This window comes from Crinia signifera, chromosome 2 (assembly GCF_055691185.1).
Source record: "Crinia signifera chromosome 2, ASM5569118v1, whole genome shotgun sequence".
In the NCBI taxonomy this organism is placed as follows: Eukaryota; Metazoa; Chordata; class Amphibia; order Anura; family Myobatrachidae; genus Crinia; species Crinia signifera.
This window is the reverse complement of record NC_139218.1, coordinates 34,770,203-34,794,801: the sequence shown is the minus strand read 5'-3', so window position 1 is coordinate 34,794,801 and position 24,599 is coordinate 34,770,203. Positions and strand designations below refer to the sequence as shown.

The window sequence follows — 24,599 nt, the reverse complement described above, 5'->3', positions numbered from 1 at the left end:
TACCCTTGCAAGCCTGAGAACAGTGTCTCGGTCTTTATAATGGAGAAACTTTGCAATAAACGTATGCAGTGGTGCACCAGGGGGTAACGGGCGCGTGGGAACCCTTTGTGCTCTTTCCACTGCAAACTGGGGGTGAAGGCATCCTTCCCAAACAGGGACACCATCCAGGATTCAAGAAAGGATTCTGGGTTTGTACCTTCCGCCTTCTCAGGAAGACCCACAAAGCGTACATTGTTCCTCCTGAGCCTCCCCTCCATATCCGTCAGTTTCTGCTGACATGTTGACATTTGGGACTCCAGTGCGGAAAGGCGTTAGGGATAGGTGGAGTGGTATCTTCTAGCATAGAGATCCGGTCTAAGTCTCCTCAACCCGATCTCTTAGTTTCTGCACGTCCTGACGTATAAAGGATATATCAATCTTCACCTCCGCCACCTTACCAGTCATTCGTTTCTCCGAATCAGTAATGGCCTGCAAAAGTTGTGCCAGGGTCACTTCAGGGGATTCTGCCATCTCGGGCACAGGAGAGGAGGGCCCAGCGGGGGCCGGCACACCAGGTGAGGGGGGCACCACGGGGGCTGGGGGGGTCGGTGCTCGGTGCTCTCTAGCAAACTTGGCCAACCTTGTCGCAGCAGAAGAGCCGTTCTTTTGGCCCATAGAGTAACAGGAGATATCCCAGACAAGGAAAGGCACAGCAGCCTTGTGCAGTATTGCAGAGGATACAAGTAGCAGGGCACACTATCAGGTGTCCAGGGTACTAGAGTAAGGGGCCTCTCCACAGTCAGAGTCACAGTAGGGGGATCACAGTTATAAGCCCGTTAAAAGGATAGGGGGTACCACATGTGTCTAGTAGTGTCCACAAGAGTAGTCCAGTGCACAAGTGGATCACAATGATAGGGCAAAGCAGCACACTTCACCTGCAACCCTAGTCCAACAGCTCCTCACAGGGGGGGGGGGGGTCATGCAAGGATTGTGCACTATCAGGCAGCACATTCAGGGCAAAGGCACAGCAGCTCCCCTGTCCCAAACTGGCGGGGGGGCTGCTCACCATTTGGCAGGTGCCGGCAACCTGGCAGGAGATCCCTCAGCACTGGGGCAGCAGAGCTAGCCCCTGCAGCCTCACCCGCCCTCACCTCACTAAAGGGCCCTAGAGAGACTGCGGGCCTCGGGGTGGTTCAGGCAGAGTAGAGGAGTCTCAGCTCTCTCCTCTTAAAATGGCGGCTGGCGGGGGCTGAGGGTACACACTCGTGCAGGAGCTTTCTGGCAGCCAGGCAGGAGATCCCGGGGCGGCAGGTAGCAGATTCAGCAGCCGCTGCCTCGCTCCTTGTCCACCCCACAGGCGCGGCTGTCTTCAGAGGGAGGGGGCTTGGTGAGGGGGGACTCCGGCAGTTACAGTGTCCTGCAGTCGGCGGGGACACGCCGGGGCAGCGGCCTCCAGACAGCGCACCCCTGGAGCGTGCAGGCGCCGGCGAGGAGGCTAGGAGGCAGCGGGCACAGCAGGGCTTCCAGCCGCCTACACCCGGGCGATGTACCTCAATCAGGCGCCGGGTCAGCCCTCCCAGTCCCCCCATTCAAGATGGGGCCGGGCAGCACACCACAGAGGGGGAGACGCTCCGGAGGCAGGCACAGGTCAGTCCAGGCGGCTCAGGCACCCCGCTTCAGGGCTGGTATGTTCAGGGGAGTGGGGGTCACCTAATTCCCACAAAAGAGAGGTCTTCCCCGCTGACCCAGGAGATTTACAGGATGATCGGGTCAGGAGCTCAGCAGGGACACGTCCTACTCCATATGCCGCTAGGCCACGCCCCCAGAGTTTATCATTTTTAATTCATTAAAAAGATTTGTATTACATATAATTATGTAGATCACACATTGACTTATAAATAAATATACATTTATGTGATGCATATCTTTTGAATACTCATTCATATAATATGGAAGAGAAGACCTGGGCCAATTAGGACAATATACCCAACGTTACTATTGGTCCAGACAGAGATTGTTTGATTTCATCAATATTACATGTGAAATGCAGACATTGTTAAAATGTTGTAATTAGGGGTTAGGCTGTGGGATGGTTAGTGTTAGGTTCTAGGGCAGGGGTAGCCAATCCTGTCCTTAAGATCTACCAACAGTTAATTTGTCTCAGGCAACCTGTGGGTCTATAGTAGGAATGAATGCAGCAGGTTTGAAAATGTGACAGTTAGTAATGACTACAGCTGTGCACTGGCTAGGTAATCTGGGGAATGTGACAGTTAGTCATGACTACAGCTGTGCACCAGCTAGGTGATCTGGGGAATGTGGCAGTTAGTCATGACTACAGCTGTGCACCAGCTAGGTGATCTGGGGAATGTGACAGTTAGTAATGACTACAGCTGTGCACCAGCTAGGTGATTTGGAAAACATGGACCATTGGTAGATCTTGAGGACTGAATTGGCCAGCCCTGGTGTAGGGGAAAGGGTTGGAATACTGGGGAGAGGTTAGGGCACAAGAGGAAGGATTAAGGATTGTGGTTAAGCAAAGGTCCAGTATACACCGAAATACTGACATCAGATGACACCTCCTAAAATTACACCCACATGACCATCGGGACCCAGAAGACACTGCTGGAGCCGCTGCAGCTGTCCGGAGCATGTAAATCACTGCTTGGCAACAAGGGATGAATGTCGGCCACTGGCGTAACTACAGCACCGCAGCCCCCGCGGTCGCGGGGAGGCGCTGGGTAAGTGCGGGCGCCGGGGGGCTGCGGTGCTATCGTAATGCCCCATCCCCCGCAGCGTTACCTATATTCGCTGCGGCGGTCCCGGCTCCCCTGGCTTCATTCTGCTATTGCGACGGGCTACCATAAAATGTCCGCCCCCATATAGCAGCCAGTTCTTTGAAACTGTCTGCTGTATGGGGGCGGCCATTTTGTGATGGTCCGTGTTTCATATCAGAATGAAGCCAGAATGGGAGCCGGGACCAGCGCAGCGAATACAGGTAAGTATGCGGGGGATGGGGGGTTGGGGGGGCATCGGCGTCCGGAGTGGGGGTGAGGGTGAGGGGGGGGGGCGCGTGTTTTATTATCGGCGGGGGGGCGCCAAAATTATAGTTACGCTGCTGATGTCGGCATTGTGTCATGTTGCCATTTTAGCAGTGTCTATATAATGAATAGGTTCATTATGTTATATTAAGAATGTAAATACACTATTTTCATTATGAATCTGTTGATGAGGTGACCACTCATTCCTCTAAGATTCAAAATAGTACACAAACCCGATGTTGTGTGTAATATTCCGATGGTGTTTGTAATACTCAGATGTGGTGTGTACTACTCTGATGGGGTGTGGTCTGCCCATACTATTGTTGGGAAAGCACAGCAGAGGCTATTCTTCCATAGGCAACTGAGGAAGTTCAACATCCCACAGAAGCTTCTGTTCATCTTCTACTCCTCAATTGTGCAGTCTGTACTGTGCTCCTCAATACTGGTCTGGTACGGCTCCGCCAGCGAGAGTGACAAATGCAGACTCCGAAAGGTAGTCAGAACTGCGGAGAGATAATCGGGACAGACCTTCCCTCTGTCCAGGACCTGTACCTGTCAAGGACCAACTACATCCTGGCCATGGCTTGTTTAACCTGCTGCCATCAGGCAGACGCTACAGGGCATAGTTGCCTACCCTCCTGCATTCTGCAGGAGACTCCCTGAAATAGTAGCAATCTCCCTCTCTCCCTCATTGGTCTAGCAATCTCCCTCATGTCACCTAGCCCACATTACACTGTTACATCATAGCTGCCTACCCTCCTGCATTCTGCAGGAGACTCCCTGAAATAGTAGCAATCTCCCTCATGTCACCTAGTCTACATTACACTGTTACATCATAGTTCCCTCCCCTCCTGCATTCTGCAGGAGACTCCCTGAAATAGTAGCAATCTCCCCCTCTCCCTCATTAGTCTAGCAATCTCCCTCATTTCACCTAGCCCACATTACACTGTTACATTTTTGGGGAAAAAAGGAATGAGAGATAGATACATTTACATTGAATCATCAGCGCCATTTCCCTGCACTTTACCAAGTATAGTAGCTCTTACTAACTGCTTTGGGCATCATCTACATTTGAATTTGTAATTTTAAAAGATTCCTCTCAGATGTAGCAGTACACACCAACGCTTCTAGGTGCCACGTTCACAATCTTTTTTCACTATCTCTCCATATATGGAACTAAAAACACCCTTTGGGTGGAGCATGACACGCCCCCTCAATGGGATGCTATGCAAAATTCTACTACCAACTATAATCTCCCTGAAACTAGTTTTTAAAAGTAGGCAAGTATGCTACAGGGCTATTCCCACCAGGTCCACCAGAAGCCTAAAAAGTTTCTTTCCTGAAGCGGTTCACCTGTTGACACGTGAACTTATTAACACCCCACTGTCTAGTCGCGCCATAACCCTTTGCACATAATCTAACACGGTGTCCCCTCGGAATAACTTTCCATATGACTGTACATGTTCCCCCACCTGTTTATATTGTTTATTGTTTATACTGTATGCTGTTTACTTGTTACCCACCTGGTTGCTGCACACCAAACCGAAAACAAACTTTCCAGGAAACAGTGCGGCACATGACAGTTCACCAAGTCCCTATAACTTCTCAACACTGACTTAAATCATCCTCTCAATACAATAGAATTTCTGTCTCGCTTTAATCCAGTGCCTTAAAATATCCAGCACATTTTGAACCCTGACTCTTAAAACAAAAGTGAGAGGCTTTGTTCAGAATGTTTTGTATCTCACGCATCATCAAGAAAATAATATGCTATATTCATTATTCGAGACCACGAAAGTCATGGGACGGGCCTGGACCCCGGCCAACATAGACAAGGATGTTTGCAAGAAGAAACCGTCAAAAGGGAGTGATCTGATAAACACATCTCTCTTTCATAAGGCAAGTAGACACTTACATCAACAAAGAAAAGGTGACAACTGGTGAGAGTATAATTCAAAACGGCTCCTTTGAACGTTTGGCACATTCCTAAATATCCAGGGGGTCCCAGATGTCAGGATAAGGTACAGGAGGAGCAGGTTAGGGAAACAGATGTGTGTTGTTGCTCAGACTTTGAATAATTCAATTTAAGAGCATGAAAGGTCACCAGGTCAAGGGGGCTGATAAAAAAAAATGTAAATTATTATTTTTCATAAAAAAAAAAAATTATAATACTATTGTTTGGCAAAGTGAAAAAATACAATAAATAGTTTATTTGTCTAATAGTTTAATAGTTTGTAGTACTGTCTGACAATCCCTGCTGTTGCCGGTATCACTGGAGCCCCTGTCAGACAGTGTGCACATCATAACAGTTCTCGAATATTGGCCTTATTCTGGTTCATTCTTAGAGGCAAATTCCTTCTCAAATGGACAAAACCATGTGCACTGCAGGTGGGGCAGATGTAACGTGCAGAGAGAGTTAGATTTGGGTGAGTTATTTTGTTTCTGTGCAGGGAAAATACTGACTGCATTATTTTAAACTGCAATATAGAACTCACTTTGAAGAAAAACCCCACCCAAATCTAATTCACTCTGCACATGTTACATCTGCCCCACCTGCAGTGCACATGGTTTTGCCCATTTGAGAAGGAATAGGCCTCTAAGAGTGAACCAGAATAAGGCCCTATAATTCAAACTTCAAAGGGTAAGAATCCAATAATCCAACCCAACCTTAATGAGGATCCTGGTGATTGGATCAATGAGGTGAAAGGCGTGTATGGGCCTGAATTTATCTCTGGTCCCTGAGCATCTGTGCTGATCTGTCATTAAGAATTTCTCAGTGTCCTGGTGTGAAAGGGGACATGAATTCTGCTGTGTCCTTCCGATTACAAAGCTTAACATGTCGCTAGCAAGAGTATTAGTCTTTTTGTCACTAAATTTCCTATGATATAACTGGCAGAAGAGATAGAGAAGAGCATAGCTTCACACCAACACCAGTAAAGCACTGCCCCCATGTTCTGATTGGCCCAAGGGCCAGTCCTTGAGAGAACAGGGAAGACCATCAGTTGGTGACCACCATCGATGGCTATCCCTACCCCAGTCTGTCCAGCATATGAATAATTTTTTTGTTAGAAATAAATAGCCGAGTGCTGATAGCATTACTGCTTGTCCTAACACCCCAGACTTTTATTTGTGACACTACTACTGGTCCACCTAGACCAGTGGTTCTCAAATTCGGTTATCAGGGCCCCCCAAACGTGCACATTTTCCAGGTCTCCACACAGAATCACAGGTGCACTCATTATTCACACATTTTAAAAAACCACAGGTGGAGCTAATTATTTCACCTGTGATTCTGTGTGGAGACCTGGAAAACGTGCACTGTTGGAAAGGTCCTGAGGAACGAAGTTGAGAACCACTGACCTAGACGATAAGTATACCTTTCAGTCCATTTGGAGTAGACACAGGCCGGATTAAGGTCTGTAGGCCCCCCACAGAGGCAGGTGGTAACTGGGCAGTGATGATCCAGGCACCAGGGATCCGTACAGCACCGCAGCAGGGTCCGTGCAGTGCTGCGGAGGCAACGGGGTCCCTGCGGCGGATGGGAACTAGTATCGCTACTAGTTCCCATCTGCCCCAGGGTCCCTGCCGCTGACTTTCCATCTGCCGCAGGGACCTGGCCACTGACTTCCCATCTGCCGCAGGGACCTGGCCACTGACTTCCCATCCGCCACAGGGACCCCGCCGCTGATTGCAGTGCCCAGCTGCCGCAGGGACCCCCTGTCTGCCCTGCGCCAGCCGACCCCACTGCCTGCCACCCACCTGCCGCAGAAGTGCCTAATGTGTGGGGGCCCCGGGGCGACCGCCCCTGTCGCCCCATGCTTAATTTGGCTCTAAATAGACCTCTAATCCTCTAATGTTTTCTCTACTGCAGCAGAGATTATGATACTTACACAAATTGGACCTTTTACCTTTTGTATTAGTATTATTATTAGCATTCTCTTATATTGCACAGCAAATTCCGTTGTGCTTTACAATTGTACTTTCCTTTTAGATAAACTAAACAGACGAGTGTGGATGAGTTGGTCACCAGCAAGTTGTTAGACAGTCAATAGGTCGACACCTTCAGGTCGACATGCAAAACAGTGAAAAACCCCACGTCGACCTTTTGACTGTCAATCTAACCGATGTCGACCTGATGACCCTGTTGACCTAACCCATGTCGACCTTCCTGCATGTCAACATAGACACTTGCCGACCTAAATGCATGTCGACCTAATGGTGTTAACCTAATGACAGTCAAACATCTTGCTTGTGACCCAATGACCGCATCCCAAACAGACACGTGATACGGTCAATCGGTTGATCCTATTTAAGTTGACATGGGCTTAGGTTGACACTTGAAATAGGTCGACATGGCTAAGGTCGAGAGGGTTGGAAGGTGGACACACGCATTAGGTCGACAATGGCAAGGACTGCAGTTAAAAGTTCGACATGAGTTTGTCTCTATTTCACAGGCGGTATTTCATGCCCTACCATCCACTAGGGTATGGAGGGAGAATAGAATAGTGTGCCGAGTGCATTGATGCACCGTGCCCGAAGCATGGCGAGCCCCGGCACACTTTGACTATGTAGACATGTGGGACAAAAAAAACCATGAAAAACTCACGTCGACATTTTGACTGTCGAACTTGCCATTGTCAACCTAATGCTTGTTCCGACCTTCCAACCCTGTCAACTTATTTCAGAGTCGACCTAAGGCCTGTCGACCTTCAGTGGTCCATCCAACGCATGTTGACCCAAATTGGGTTCACCTAATGAACCATACCCACGAACGTACTCATGTAGTAATTATCTGCAGGTACTTTACAGCAGCAAACCCTCAGCAGCTCTTTTCACATTCTATTGGTTCATAATGGGCCTGATTCTGGTTCATTTGCAAAAGCAAATTCTCTCTCTAATGGACAAAACCATGCTGCACTGCAGGTGGGGCAGATGTAAGGAACAGAGAGAGTTACATTTGGGTGTTAATCAGGACCACTATCCCTATACAGTCTTGGGCCATTATATTGGTTCACTCGCAAAGGCAAATTCCTTCTGAAATGGCCAAAACCATGTGCACTGCAGGGGGGCAGATGTAACATGTGCAGAGAGATTTGGGTGAGTTATTTTGTTTCTGTGCAGGGAAAATACTGACTGCTTTATTTTTACACTGCAATATAGATCTCACTTTGGAGTAAGACCCCACCCAAATCTAATTCTCTCTGCACGTTACATCTGCCCCCCCCCCCCCCCCCCATGGTTTTGTCCATTTGAGAAGGAATTTGCCTTTGCGAGTGAACCAGAATAAGGGCCTTGTTTTGTCTTATTGCCAGAAACAATGTTGCATATTTCTAATTTTAATGTTTCTTTTTTTCAGCAATGAACAAACATCTGCCATTCAGGCTCGTACAACAAAAATATACTGGTAGGTTATTTGGCTCCAAACAAAAATGAACCCTAGAATGTCTGTGTGCGCGTGTGTATATGTGGTAGGGAATATAGATTGTAAGCTCCACTGTGGCAGGGACTGATGTGAATGTTCAAATGCTCTCAGTAAAGCGCTGCGGAATATGTATGCGCTATATAAGAAACGGTTAATTAATAAAAAAAAAGGTATCTAGATCATTCACATTTATTGTGGTTTCTGTTCTCGGAGGAATAAGTGGTATTTTAGGACTATTATTCACATATTTAGTTTATTTCACCTGCAAATTAGTTAGCAATGGAGGATTCAGAATGTAATTAGCACCCTCGCGGCAATTTTGTAATTAGCACCCTCGCAGCAATTTTGGAATTAGCACCCTCACGGCAATTTTGGAATTAGCACCCTCACAGAAATGTATAACAATGGATATTAGATCCGTTATAAACATATATGTTTTTGAGTGTATGTCTGTCTGATGTATTCGATGTTTATCTTGATTTTATTAATTAGAATAAAAGATGTTAATTTTCAATTTTAATTAAATTGTGCCCCTGAACAAAAGAGTTTATTTTTCTTCTCATTCTGGCATCTATACATGTGTTTGACTAATGGGGCATACACACGGGGCGATTTCAGGGATGCAACTCAGGTGCTTAAGATGCTGTTGGAGCAGCATCCCGGACGTGGACCTGCCGGGAGTCCCCCGCACCACCTGCAGTATAAGACAGAGTGGGCAGTGATGCACGGGTGAGTTACGCCATGACGGACTCGGGCAGGAATCATGGGAATTGTCCTGGGTCTGGTAAGCGAGCCAATCCCAGCATTATATTTAATTTGTGTATAATTTGTATAATCTGACAGTGTGCCCATTAGATCAAATAAGTGTGCACTGTGTGAGTGTGTGTAACTACTGGGGATGTAAACATTTTTTGGGATTCATCTGATAATTATCTCAATGTGCATTGGAGGGAGGATAGTATGTACTAACAGTTAAATATTGCACACCTGTTGTTAAAGGCACTGCATCCAAGTAGAAATTGTTTGCTAGTAACTAGGCAAGTTAGATGCATGGGGGGGCATCATGAATTCACCCGCACGGCGTCACTGCCCACTCTGTGATACTGGAGGAGGTGACGTAATGACCCGTGCGTCTAACTAGACTTAGGGCAAAGTCTATAGTTGCTGTTGCTATGGTGTTTTTGTTTTGATTTTTTTTTTTTTGGGGGGGGGGGGGGGGGGGGGAATAGTATAGGATTAGTATAGGGATTATGATTAGTATACTATAATATATATCGTTGTATACTACGTGTAACTACACGAGAGGGGGTTGTAGTGGTGGTGGGCCGATTACTTGTCTTGCCCCCCAGGCTGAAAATTGCCAGCCAGCCCCTGAGTGAGATCAATGCCTGGGCAGGCACAGGCTACTATCAGAGCTGACTCACCCCTGGTCTCTCCCTGTCAGTCCCTGGGCCATCAGAGCACTGCAAATTTGGTGAGATTTGACTACAGAAATTCTATGGATGGCCATTGGTGTGTTTGCCATTGATGGTCAAATGACAAGTGTCCATTGATGGTTGCGGACAACGCAATGGATGACCATCAATGGATTCACCAACCGATGATCATTCTTGTTTTTACACTGACTAGCCCATGAGCCAATCAGAAACTAGGTGCAGGGCTTTGTGGGTGTTGGGGCGGAGCTATGTTCTGTGACCTGGAACCTTGTAGAAAACACAAACCCAGAACCATAAGGTGGGCCTGTACCATCGATGGTCGGAAACCATCCAGGTGTGATATTTTTAATGGTAATTATAATGCTTTAATGGAATTACGGGGTCAATTGGGAGTTCTTTTGAAGACAGGATGTTGCCCATAGCAACTAATCTATTATCTTTTAGAAGGTGCTAAATAAATAAGTAGAATCTGATTGGTTGCTATGGGCAACCAATCTTCAATAGAACTCCCACCTTAGTAAATTTACCCATACTTGCATTTACCATGCTTCTGTCATGCCGGGACAGACCTTGGAAAACAGCCAATGGGTGATGTGACAGCATGATACCACCACAACCCTAGCGTGATGTGGCCACGCCCCCTTTTACCAAAGCCAATGAGAATTGTGAAGTATGATATGGGCAAAAATATTGTTTTCCTTCATTATTTACCGACCTTCAGCATTAGCGCCATATTATTCATTCGTTTTATACAGTGGAGGGTTAGTACATGCTGTGTGCCATTATCTTACCTTGAACATGGTTTTCGCTGACCCTTTTGAAAGATGTGGAGAACAACATGACAAACAGAATGGAATATGACAGTTAATGCACAAATCTGAATGCAGTCGATCATAAGCCCAAATCGGCCCGGACAGCCTTGACAAACGCAAATCCATTAGGATGTTGATTAGACTCATCCAGACATGTTGGTTGTCGTTCTCCTAGCATTGATTCAGCGGGGCTCGTGTGAATGTGCTCAGACTGCTAAGACGCTTCATTCAAAAGAAGATATTACCTATTTACTATCAGTAGCCAAACTAGAACAAATGCAAATCTCTCTACACAAAGCTGTTATTGAGACTGTGTACACACGGGGGCGATTGTGTCTAATATCGCTGAGCGACCATATTGCCCGCGATGGGAGTGTGCTCCGGCGATATATCGCCGGGTGCGCGCTCCCGTTTTCTCCCCCGTAGTGATCGCTGGTCGCAGGAACATGCTCCTGCGACCAGCTGATTTCCACTGACGGGCTCCCCCGGCAGTTTCTTTTTTATCAGCGACCATCTCTGGTCAACGGATGCCAACGGGACACTGAGCAATATATCGCTCATCGTGAGCGATATATTGCTCGGTGATATATCCCCCCGTGTGTACGGGGCTTAACATAATAAAATCATTTGAGCAGAGCGAATATGCATTTAATTTGGACTTCAGAGGGATAGTATTGTCATAATAGTAGATATTATAAGGATCCACCAAGGATTCATCAGAACCAGTGGCGTAACTATTAATTTTGCGCCCCCTGCCCCCCCCCCCCCCCCGTGCGGCTGTTACCTCCTGCCGCATCCATCTGTGGGTCCTGGCTCTCTCGCCTACTGCTGCTAATGAAAAGTGACACTCGGAAAATGGCTGCCCCCATACAGCAGACCGTTTAGCATCCTCTAGCATCCTCAAAAACGGTCTGCAGTATGGGGGCAGCCATTTTCCGAGTGTCACTTTTTTTTTATATAAGTCGCAGTAGACGGGAGAGCCGGGACTCGGTGCAGACACAAGCGCCGGCAACAGGGGCAGACGGCAGTGGGTAACAATAGCCCCGCAGACCCCCCCGGCGCCCACACACTCTCAGCGCCTCCCTGCCACTGCGGGGGCTGCGGGACTATAGTTACACCACTGATCAGAACATAAAAAACGATAATAACTGACCAATGGTGCACAGTATTTGTAGCCAATAAGACGGGGCGACAATACTGTATGTCTGTGCACACTTTTAATGCAATAGAAGTTCCGGTTCATAGATCTACAGTGTCAATAGGTCTACCCCCAAAAGGTAGACATGCAATAGGTTGACAGGGTCAAAAGGATGACATGAAAAGGGTTGACATGCAATAAGTCGACAGTGTGAAAGGGTAGACACATGGCAATGTTGACATAAGTTTTTATGATTTTTTTTAAACCGTCTTCTTCTTACTTCACCATCCATGTTGGCACAGAGGGAGAATATAACAGTGCCCGCAGCATGGTGAGCGAATGCAGGCATTTCCTCTGCAGTGTGATCAGCATAGGAAATGCCTGGACGGGTCTGTGCGGATGAGAGGTCCTGCAGCACATTTCTGTGGGTCAGTAGGCAGGAATCTGACTGCCTAGCTGCTGTATGGGGATGACAGACATCTGTATCACATACATCCCAATACAGAACCAAAATATAGTGGGATGTAGGTGAAAATTTGCAGCGTGGTGGCTCATAGCAACAAATCAACAGTATGGAGGAACGCATGCATGGCCAAAGGTTGCCTGGGGAGACAGCAGGAATGCCCCTTTTACCCCTAACAATTAGCTGTAGGTTGCCTATTCCCACACAGAGGCAGCATGTGGTCATTCTGTTTAGACTCAGCCTCTTCCTGTGCACACCGTACATGATCGCCCCCCCCCCCACCCACCCACCCACCCACCCACATGGCCTTGGGCCTTGCTGCCCAAACCCCTGTTTTTGGCACTTCAATGGTGCTGGCTGCCCAAGATAGTGCTGTAGTTGCAGCACTGGCTCCCACACAGTGACAGGAGCCAGTGCTGCACATAATGTTACAGTGCAGCACTTGGCTCCGATCACTGAGCAGGAGCTGCCATTTTGGTGTCACCCCACATTGCATCTGCCCCGCCTGCAGGCCAACATGGTTTTGTAGAGGAGCAAAGGTTACAAAACACCTTCAATAAGAGATTATGGACATTATTCGGGTCCGTTCGCACGGGGCCGATGTTTGCGTTTTGTTCATGCACATTTCTGCGTATGTGCATGTGCTGTGTGCGTGCACCCATGGCGAACAAAGTGTTCGCTGGGTGCATGTACCCATCCTTGCGGGCAGGGAGCGGTGGACTGGTTCATTTACATATGGGAACGCCCAGCTTTCATGGACATTCCAATGAGAACACCGGGCATTCTCATGCTAAGGCGGCCCTGCTCAGAGCAACCTTACATATGGGTGCACCTTCTACATCTTTCGATGGACGGCGACCATCGAAAGATGTGGGAGGGTCCCAGTGGCATGTGTAAAACATCCATTCGCAGCCAGTGCAAATGTATGCGCCTTTCGAATGGTGGGCCGGCGTACCCCCATTCACTCTGCACAGATAGGGCCATGGTGGGAACTGAACCCATGACCTCAGTGCTGTGAGGGAGTAATGCTAACCATTAAGGTGCCCATACACGGTACAATTGCTGGGTCGTACTGTGTATGGGCACCTTTACACCATCCGTGCTGCCCCTAGTAAAGACATTTGTTGTTACTGTTATTGCTCTGTAGCGAAGCGCGCACACTTTAGCAATTTGCCCACAATTTTTTTGCGAGAAGGGACTCGGCGAGCGGCCTTGCCCTGTGCTGGTTTCTCCACCGACCTGCTCCCCCAAGCTACATTTTACCATCTGTCCCAGTATTATTAATAACTGCCAGGATTATTAATAACTGCTTATAAAAGAAAATAAAACTAAATACACTTCATTCATCATTTATTGATTTATAAATATTTTAAGATTTTTTTTTTTTGTGCTACTGAAGCCCAAACTTAAAAATAATGAGTTGTACATACAGACAATATTGGGTAAATTTACTAAGATGGGAGTTCTCTTGAAGATGGGATTTTGCCCGTAGCAACCAATCAGATTCTACTTCTTATTAATTTAGCACCTTCAAAAAAAGATAATAGATAAAATCTGATTGGTTGCTAGGGGCACCGTCCCATCTTCAATAGATATTGGTTGCACTATGGCTGTCAATTGTTATATACCTCCCAATAATCCTGATTATGTCTGTCCCATGTTAGCGTGTTGCTGTGATACAAGGGCGACAGCATACCTCCCAACATTTCATGTTTGGAGGGAGGGGACGTGGCCTAGCAGGAAGGGGCGTGGCCTGTGCTCACGGCGCTGCTGCGAGGCCACACCCCAGTTTTTGCCACTGTGGGGGCATGCTCAGCAGCTATGCCCCCAGCCCCTCTGGCTGCAGGAAGAGACGCTGTCTACAATGTCTATTCACATACCTCCCAACTGTCATGATTCCGTCGGGACAGTCCCGATTTTCGGGTCCTGTCCCGACGTCCCACCCGCGGCAGGCATTGTCCCGCTGCGGGGGGTGGCAGTTGGGAGAGACCCCAATCTAGTAGAATAGACGCTGTGCGCATGCGCACAGCGTCTATTCTCGTATGAAAATGAGGTCGTGGCTAATTAGCATAAGCCGCGCCCTCATTTGCATACGCCCCGCCCCATTTTTGAAGCCGCGCGCGAGTGTCCCTATTTCCTCCGGCCAGAAGTTGGGAGGTATGTATTCATGGGTGACAAGGGGGCACTCCCAACTGCCGGCCCCGGGAGGGATGCGGGGATGTCCCAAAAATGGACATTACCGCAATAAGTTGGGAGGTATGCGCTGATCACTATGACGCTATCAGTATGAGTGCCTGTTTATGCTCCATCCCGAACTACTCTTGGCCGATGCCGGGAGGTATGTTATTGATAGCTAAATACAAATGCCCTTTGGGACACATATATCTCCTGTAGTCCGCTAAAATGAACTCTTACATAAACTTTAAACTATGTGACTGTAACACTTGTATTATAAATGGTAGTATTGTTATTGTATTGTTGTTGTAATGTATGCATCAGCATGTCCTCATATTACTTACATTATACTATGACAGGTAAAACCGGGCAAGAATTCAAATGTCCTGTCCTGCTCTCAACAAAACACCAGTTTCAGATTCACGTGAGATAAAGGAGAAATTATGTCAGCTACTAGTAGAAGAATAGTGTTTAGTTAACATAGCTGCAGGACTTATACTCTATTTCATTACACCAAGGGATATATTATATGCAAACCAGTCCAGCCAGTTGACCTAGGTAATAATCATTGTGTAAGAGACTCAGATTTCATGTAGTTTATATACTGCAGTTGGCCGCAAACAACCAAAACAAAACAAACCTAACACATATGGGGTTAACATGTCTGAACTGTTTAACCAATGATGTTATCACTGTGTTATCTGATATTTATGTTCCCGAAGTTCTTATACGTGCAATGGTATAGATTGTGGTCAGCTACATCCGGGTTTTTCCATGTTAAAGGTGCATTACCACTTTTTTAAAAAATTTGGACATGTTTTAGGGCAGCAGTTCCAAAACATGTTTGATGTTGTTGTTCATTATTTTCATGATGAAGCACTATGAGCGAAAGGAAAAGCAATTTAAAAAATAATAATCATAAATGGTAACTGATTTAATTTAAAATTTATAATATAATTTATAGGACACATTCCAAATAATTAACACTTTTAAAGAACATCTCCTACACTCTTGTATATCATTAGCCTACACAAACGGCCTAATGTAGGGGCCTATTTATCATTGGTGGCAGCGGTGGGATCAATGAGAAATATAATTTCTTATCTCTGTATAGTGCAGCAACTAGGAATGGCTTTTTGGGGCAATTAATCATAAGCTTCTTACCAGAAGAGTACCCCCACAAAGAGCCCATACAGAAGAAGAATACAATGTAAGGTGCTAGCTTAAGTTATCGAGTCACCGCATACTTTCATATCTACTCTCTTAAAATGTCCATGAGGGTTCCAAATCTTGGGTAGTGCTCTTGACCACCCAGAAGAGCATTTCAATTTCCAGAAGCTGAACTGTGTCCACCCACTTTTCGAGTAATGTGGGCAGTCCAAGTGGGCAATAACACACGGAATTATGTCATTTTAGCCACGTTCCCCACCTTACACTGATGATAGTAATCTCACCATTGTATAGTGGGGATGCAGTCATTTAGTCTACAGCATGATGGTCGACAGTCAGGTCCACATGGGTCTAGGTCGACATGGTTCTAGGTCAAAAGGTCATTAGTTCGACAGTGTCTAGGTCGACAGTCAAAAGGTCAACATAGGGTTTTTCACTGTTTTTTGAGCCGACATGTGCCAACAGGCGGTATTTCATGCCCTACCATCTACTAGGGCATGGTGGGAGAATAAAATAGTGTGCTGAAGCATCGCGAGCACAGTGAGCGATGTGAGGGTATGCAGTGCATTGGAAACGGTGTCCATGTAGACATTCGGGTCAATGTAATTCAGGTCAATGTCTGTTTTTTGCCATTCGGGTCAAAAAACTGTGAAAAACCCCACGTCGACCTTTTGACTGTCGACCTAGACACTGTCAAACTAATGACCTGTCAAACTAATGACCGTTCGACCTAGAATTATGTCGACCTAGACCCATGTCGACATAGACCCATGTCGACCTAGACCCATGTCGACCTAATGGTGTCGACCTAATGACTGTCGATCATGCTGTAGACCAAGTGATCCCAACCCGTATAGTGGAGAAGGGTCCAAGGGGGTGCAACTGGGCTATCATGCCCCACCCCCCTGCATCATCCACCTATGCTTGCTTGTCAAACAAATTGTTTAAAATACGATCCTGTGTTACTAAACTGATATCTCTGCTATCTCCTGAGTTCAGTTTTAGGAAATGAGCAGCTGCAGCACAGTTCATAATTCAAATATTGGAGCAACCCCAACTAGGGTGGTGGATGGTGTGGTTCCTCTATTTGAGTTTTGGAGCCACTAATGGTAAATAGCGGTGATACTAAAATCATTTTGGGTTTTGAGAATTTTAGTAAATAAGAGGCATTTGTATTAACGCATACAAAGAGATAAAGTAGTGAAAGAGAGAGAGAGAGAGATAAAGTAATAACCAATCAGCACAGATGTGTCCCACTACAGTTTTGCAGCGTATAACAGGGTTCAGTAGTGGGAGTGTGATGCGATTCTCAGCACAGCAGGGTCTCATTGAAGAGAACAAGAAGCAGTCACAAATGCACACTAGATCCCATCCAAGTCTGTCTGTCGGTACCCAGTTTGTTTTATCACTGTCTACCATTGTAAAGCGCAACGCAACGGAATCTGCTGCGCTATATAAGAAACTGTAAATAAATAAATGTCTATGGCATAGCGGGAGACCCGTTATGCCGCACTTTCCTTCCGCTCAGTCTTTGCTGTGCAGCTTCAATCAGTTATTTATCAGTAACCCAGTTTCAGACATTAGTATACTGTAAGCCAGCCAGGCCAACCTGTTGCTCTCAAGCTGTTGTGAAACTACAAATCCCAGCATGTCCTAACAACGTTTTAGCATTCTCTTATAGCCATTCTGTGGCAGGGCATGCTGGGAACTGTAGTTTCAGAACAGCTGGAGAGCCACAGCTTGGCCTGCCCTATACTAATGTCTGAAACAGGGTTACCGATAAATAACTGATTGGACTCATACAGCCTCAAAGATAATTTCCTATCAATACTGACTTCTCATTTTGCTGTACATATTTATTCTTACCCACTTCTTAGTGCGGCCGGTGCAGTGGGCGTGGCCAGTAGGAATATGCACTCAGTGGGGGGGTGTAGTTGCATAATTGTGTCACGGCAACTCCACCCCCAATTTACAACGCCTTTAAAACAAACATTTCATAGTAGGGGGCAGGGCTACCAGAACACAGTTCCGTGTGAATTGAATCATCAGGGCCCCCTTGGTCTGCTCACTTGTGCTCTGCAAGTTGGCAGCAAGTGGTGAAACTGTCATATAAATTAAAAAGTAGATATATGCCTCATATCCATTACAATATAAGGCTGGCACTGCTCCTCACCTGTATCGGGTAAATTCAAGTGTTTTGCACACCAGCAGCCACTAGATGGCACCCAACAGAGCAAGTCAAGTGTTGCTCCGTTCAGGTGCGCACAGCTGGTGCTGACATTACTGTTCATGTTGTTTCATCATTTGGACTGGCTGGTAACTAGTTAATAAATTCAGTCATATATATTGATAAATGAAAAATCTTGAGTAAATCTTTCATCTGAATTGGTAGTAAATGTCCCCGCCTACTCTACCAGACAGAACATCAGATACTCTATATACTCTATATATAACTGACATAGCAAGATCTGCCTCATTTATATTATCTCTGTTTTGCCTGATGCGTGGTCCTCAGTTTGTCACATTCTGTTTATTAATGATGAGGGATAACAAACTGATTGGTAAATTTAATTTCACTGAGATTGGAGATTAAGCCACACAGATGGTGTAATGGTTATCGTTACTGCCTCACAGCAACTGGTGTACAGATGTGTCCTCATATATGGGGCAGCACAGTCGGTGTAATGGTTAGCATTACTGCCTCACAGCACTGAGGCCATGGGTTCCATTCCCACCATGGCTCTAACTGTGCGGAGTTTGTATATTCTCCCCGTACTTGCATGGGTTTCCTCCGGGTACTCCGGTTTCCTCAAAACAATTCAAAAATGTACTTTTAGGTTAATTGGCTCCTAACAAATTAACCCTGGAATGTCTGTGTGTGTGTGTACATGTGGTAGGGAATATAGATTGTAAGCTCCACTGGGGCAGGGACTGATGTGATTGTTCAAATATTCTCTGTAAAGCGCTGCAGAATATGTGTGCGATATATGAATGGCTGTTAATAAATCAGAAAAAGACAATGTGGAGAAGCGCTGGCTTCATAAACCTCAGTTTTGTCAATGGAGAAAAGTCCCAGAGTCTGATTGGAGCTCCCAGGGAAGAAATCTTTAACACGCACTAGGCCTTTAGTTTTGTGGCCGCTGCTTTTCCACCCTTTTGAGAAGAATCCCGGGATCCCACGGGATTAACAGATATCTAGAACAAGAAAATGGGGGAAGCGCTTCATAGTGCAAGTATTGCTTTTTTAATATGAAACAAGTTTTCAGTTAAAAAATCAGAGTAAAATGTACAACTCGTACCATTTAATACATCAGCGTGGGCTAGAAACTACCACGTGTTTTTTTTTAAATCAATTACCGACACCACTTCCAATCTCAAGGCTGAGAACCACCTGGCAATGCTGCTGCGTCCTGTGTACCTCCGACACGCTGGACCTGCTGGCGCACTTATCCCTCTGCTCTCCCGGAATGTGGACGGCAGTAACAATACAGAGGCGTCTGGTAGGACCCGCCCAGACGCGTTTCGTCTATTACTTCGTCAGTGGACTGTTAATAAATATTAAAACTATTATATGTAGTAGTAAAATGAGTATAGTGGCCGACAAATTCAGACCCATTTTTGATGGACCCAATTCGGTAGTCTGTGGGCATCATAAGTATGGACTTACTTTTCAGAGCGAAGGCTGAAGAAATCATTCGACCATCCAGACATATATTCTTTGCAATAAGAAAACGTATGGGCTTATATGCTCATTAAACTAATATTGGGGACTGAGAGGCAGAAAACGAAAACAAGGTTTCCAAGGTCACATCCAGCTAATAACATAAGGTCTTGGACAATGCTACTAATTTGCTTTATCAAAGCTCTCCCAAAGCAATCATTACATTGTACATGACTCCAGTGGCTGGTCTGTGATCTCATGGTCTGTGATCTCATGCTCCCCGCCCACAGTGATGACTATACAGCGGTACAAAGAGGAAATAGAGATTTTCTGCACAAACTAGGAAAATGAGCTAGGACGATTGCACACACATGTGGGAGGGGGTGAACTTTTGACCACATAAAGGGGTCTATTTACTAATTCTTAAGCCGGGTACACATTGGGGTGATATTTGCCTAAAATGCAGTTTCGGGCTGAATCAGATCACCACATCCTGTATATCAACCAATATGCCCAATATGTGGGTAACCGTGGTCACTAGCACGGCGAACGGGCAATAGCGTTAGTCATAGTTTTATGCATACTTGCCGACTTTAAGGTTCTCTTCTCTGGGAGAAGTCTAGAGAGGAGTCTCTCTGCAGCTTCTCCAGGGGCGGAGCCTATCATGATTAAGCTACGCCCCCATACCTGTAAATGCCATGATACACGACTCTTTGGTGAGAGGGTGCTGCTAAATGATGCAATTTGCATAATTTTAGTCCCGCCAATGTATAAAACTCCTCCCTCGGGGTATCTCTGCCAGACCCTCCAATGTGCATCAGCCTAGTGGTGATGCACTGTGTCTCTCCTCTGGCTGGTTCCTCTGGGCATGCTATCCACAAAAGATCTCTTGTGCAGTATGCCAGCAGAGGGACTGGACGTGGGTGACGGCAGGGTGAAGCTGGGGCCATTATTCATTCTGCTGCTTGGCCCCCGATAACTATGCACTCCCTGGTCTGTATATGCACAGATGACGGAGCGGGTCGTTAACAATCATTATTTATCGGGCATAGCATCCACACTGGGCGATATAATGACCGATATTGCTCAGAAGGGCTAAAAGTAGTAATATCGTTCATTATATCGCCCAGTGTGTGCGCACCTTGAGTTCTCCACTAGTCCTGTAAAGTTCTCTGACTTTATCATTGGCTGATGTTCAAGGTGAGAATGTTCTAAATGTCTCTCCAATATTCTAAACTGCTGCCTGAGCAGCAATTGTTTGTGTCAGGCCGGCTGTGAACACTCACGCAGTTAACGTAGCGCACGATTCCCCGAACCCTCATCATAATTTAATGTTTCCGATGTCTATGTTATTTACTACAAGTAATATTGTTTGTGTTGTTCTGTTTAAATAATTGATTTGCCCCAAGCAAGAAAAACTGGATGCAAGAAAACAGGCTGTCACCTTGCATTGACTTGCAAAAATCATGAAATGCACAAAAGTGATGAGGAGACCGTTTATGGGAATTAATGTTCCGCAGGACACAGAGGAAATATGGAATTAACGCCTTTGCTTCAGGTTGAATGTTATGTGTATGGCAATGGGGAGATTAGGTTAAACATTTGTAAAATGTTAGATCTCAGTGTTAATTCTTGTACTGCATTGATTTTTTATTCTAGAACAAATTGGTTCCGGCAACTAGTGATGCTGGACACAGGCAGGCACCGGTGCTGGTAAGGGGAGTGGCCAAAGTGGCCACACCTGGCCAATATCCCTATAGAGAAGGTTAGTGTCGTCTGAGGGGGCGTGGTGTCTCAGCTTCCCTCGTAATCCTGCAACCTCACCTTTTTCCTTGGTGGTAGATGGACATCCATATATAGCACTATGTCATAGACATCTTCCAGAATACACTGTCGGGAAGAAGGCTGTTCTGGCAAGGACATGTTTGGAGGGAGGGGGGGCTCTGTACATAATGAAGGGTGGTATGGTGCAGTTAGGGGTGCACAAGCCACCTCATCTCTTTAAAAGCCCCTGTGTCTGTCCATACAGTATCAAGACTGCTGGATAGTTATCTCTGTACAACTGATACATGGTTCCACCACGGTGTGCATCTATCTACTGACAATAAGTATCAGCAGTATTAGTCCCCGAACAGGTAAAAAAAAGTTTCCTATAAGCACCAGAATATTCCTTTATTGTACGGCATATTTTCGGTGTTAAAAAAATAATCTATATTTTTTTTATATAGAATCAGCTAATGTTTAGCTACAGCGTCTTCTGAAAGAAACAAACCACCAATGTAAATATCACTCAACAAATATTGTTTTACTAGTTACAGCATCAAAATAAAATCTTCTTCTCATCTGAACTTGACATGCTCCGCTGGCGCCATCCAGTGGCCGCCATTGTGAAAAACACTTGAATCCCCCCCGTAGAGAAGCATTAGCCTTTAATTATATAGGATGCTATAGAGTAGAATAAAGGACCATAAACTTTGAGCAGAGCTCAGCATTGGCAAGTGCATACACATTTGACACTGCCGATGCGAAGAGAACGGCGGTGTGGGGGTAGTGGGGGCCATTCTGCAGCATGGCCCTGGTTAACAATCTGCTCAGTCGTCTGTTTATGCATCGGCCGCTGGGTGTAACATACACACTGGTCAATAAAATGATCACTATCACTCTATGACAAAGATTCACAAACATTGGATAAGATCTTGGTTTTTATTTTGTAGCAGATAAACAGCATACCAGGTAAACAGTACAGACAAATGGTTACAGCATTGTCACTGCATGGCACAAACGCCCCAGTATGTCCCACACCCCTGGCCTATCACCTGGGCAGCTGTTCCAACATCAGAAGCAATGACCTCCTGCCCTAGAAACACTTATATCAGAAAGCCACAGGTGATGCTAATCAGCCCAACCCTGATCACAGCAGTTAGGAAGCCTGGATTGGATCTAATTTTCCTGCTGCTGCTGTAAAACCTGGCCTGGATTTTCCACATTATCCTCATGTATAAATATGCTGTTTCTGCCAAAACTCATTTTATCGCCCAGTGTGTACAGGGCTTTAGAAATACATATTACGTATAACAGGGAGTGGCGTGCAAGTATGACACAGACACTGACTGAGGACTATCTGCACAGGTGACACCAGTAATAAATGTGACATTTACCATTGCAGGATTTTCTGTTATTATTTTTCTTTTTCCTTTAAACTCCTGGGTATGGTCACGCCAATCCCGGCATACAGTACTTACACCTATACCTGGATGTCTTTACTCCAGAAGCTTGATGGATTTTATAAGCAGATTTTCCACCGGGCGACTGGTTTAAAAGACTTTCTAACCTGCTTTGTTTGTTTTAGTAAGCCTCCTATGTCAGGTAGTCATACATATCAGCACCTCCCTCTATAGTGTCAGTATCACCACTCTGTAATGTCAATCAGCTTCTGTTACTGAATATTATACAGCTGTATACCAGTAAGACCGGCATTACGATAATAAAATATAAGCTAGCGCTATTCCCATTTCAGAATCGGCTTTGCATACTTATCGTATAGTTGGAACTTGGGAACTTCCTCATCTTTGCGGCCACCGCGTATGCTACGGAACTTACGTTCTGTACGGCGGCACCACCACCACCCTGGGTCCACGTCACCAACCTGGGTCCACGACACCACCCTGGGTCCACGTCACCACCCTGGGTCCACACCACTCACCTGTGTCCTTGCCACCATCTATTACATTTATTAAAGTTGTGGTGAGCCAACGAGCCCGAAGCGTGGTGAGTAAAGCGACCCCGCGAGGGGACAATGGTGCTGTAGCGGCTAACGTAACTGCCGGATCGGTGCAAATATGAGGAAGGAGCAGAACTTTTTTCTGGTTACAATGCAACTGCCAGGAGACAACATAACAAAGGGGACATACAACATACATAGACCACGGGAACGCAGTGTATATTACTTCATAGATATTTGGTTTTGGGGCCTGCTAGTCTTGTTCAGTTGGTGGACCACTTGAGGAAAGAAGGGTTATCCTTGTCTTGGAATGCGGTCATTAGAGTGACAGTGTCTAGGTCAACAGTCAATAGGACGTCCACTGGTCAACAGGTAGAAGGTCCACATATGGAAAAGTTCAACATGCATTAGGTCAACATGGTCAAAAGGTCAATGAAAGCAAAAGCATTACATTTTGTAGTATAATGTGTAATGGGCATTATGGTGTGTGGTGTAATGGGCTCCTCCGACACAAGCCCAATTTCTTCAGTAACACATTGTCTATGTGGGAGAAGGCAAATTTTTAACTGTTCGCACTGGGAGCCAAATTGTCTAGAAAGGTCCCAGCCTAGTAGTAAAGATGGCCCTACCAATGAGAGGGGTATGGTATGAGTTTCTGACAACATTGGAATCCCAACTGTTGGGAGCTCAACAGGGCTTCCTTCAGAAGGACGCAGCAGAGAAAGCTACTCCATCCACTCCACTGAATAACCCACCATATACAGTAATTGTACTGTATCAGTGACTGCCTCAGACCCCACATTTGCAGCACTACTAAGAGGTAGATGTATTAGGCCTGTAGAAGAGATAAAGCGGAAGGTGATAAAGCAGCAGCCAATCTGCTTCTGTCATTAGGAAGACCCAGCCTGTAACTTGACAGTAATGCTGGGTACACACCAGGATGACTAGGGCCCGATTCTGTCAATTTAGATCCAATTCCGACCGGTTGTATGCAGATTGTATGTACTATCGTGTGTTTTTGACATTTATTTGATCCGATTCCGATCCAATGCGCGTACACGCCACTCGTTTGGTCGCATCTTTGGTACTACGTGCTGCAGGTAGGATCCGGCAATCCCAGGCCGACCGACCGTCAATCGTATGCAGATCGTGAGTGTTTTTTGCCGCCTCCGTCGTCCGTCCGTCGGTGCGTCCGTCGTTTGATCCAGCCTATTTGAGTGGCATTTCCTAAACACTCCCCCGGCGCCATGTTTTTCCACATAGCAAACAGTGCTGGCGCAGCAGTTGGACTCTCCTTCTTGTCTCATCTCCCAGAACAACAACCTGGTATGTTTGCACTCCCAATGCTCTCCTATGCATGCCCACTGTTGCCACCAATGTATATAGTGTGTATAGAGCACTGTTTTGGCAACCGTGCACCCGACCATGTCACTGTTTGCTCGGGTGGGCCCCATGTGTGTATATATACATATAACCATTGTCCACCATTGCAGTATTCCATGCACTCCTCTCTGCTAGGCCCCATTCACCTGTGTGTGTGTGTGTGTTTAGTTTGTGTATATATACATATAACCATTGTCCACC

General features: G+C 46.1%; 1 protein-coding gene across 3 annotated transcripts in view; it reads left to right on the top strand.

Moving 5' to 3' along the window:
• The first annotated feature begins 942 nt into the window (after positions 1–942).
• LOC146059559 (uncharacterized) overlaps positions 943–24,599 on the top strand; it is a 30,684-nt gene continuing 7,027 nt past the window's right edge. Inside the window, exons 1-3 of one of the 3 annotated variants that reach the window (XR_014470272.1) lie at positions 943–1,626; positions 8,374–8,421; positions 20,954–21,059. Coding sequence is in view for 1 of the 3 variants with exons in the window: in XM_083171892.1 (XP_083028018.1) it covers positions 1,574–1,626; positions 8,374–8,421 (101 nt within the window). In the remaining 2 variants the exon portion in view is untranslated. The remainder of the gene's footprint in view (positions 1,627–8,373; positions 8,422–20,953; positions 21,060–24,599) is intronic. The other 2 variants (XM_083171892.1, XR_014470271.1) reach the window with 2 other exon arrangements.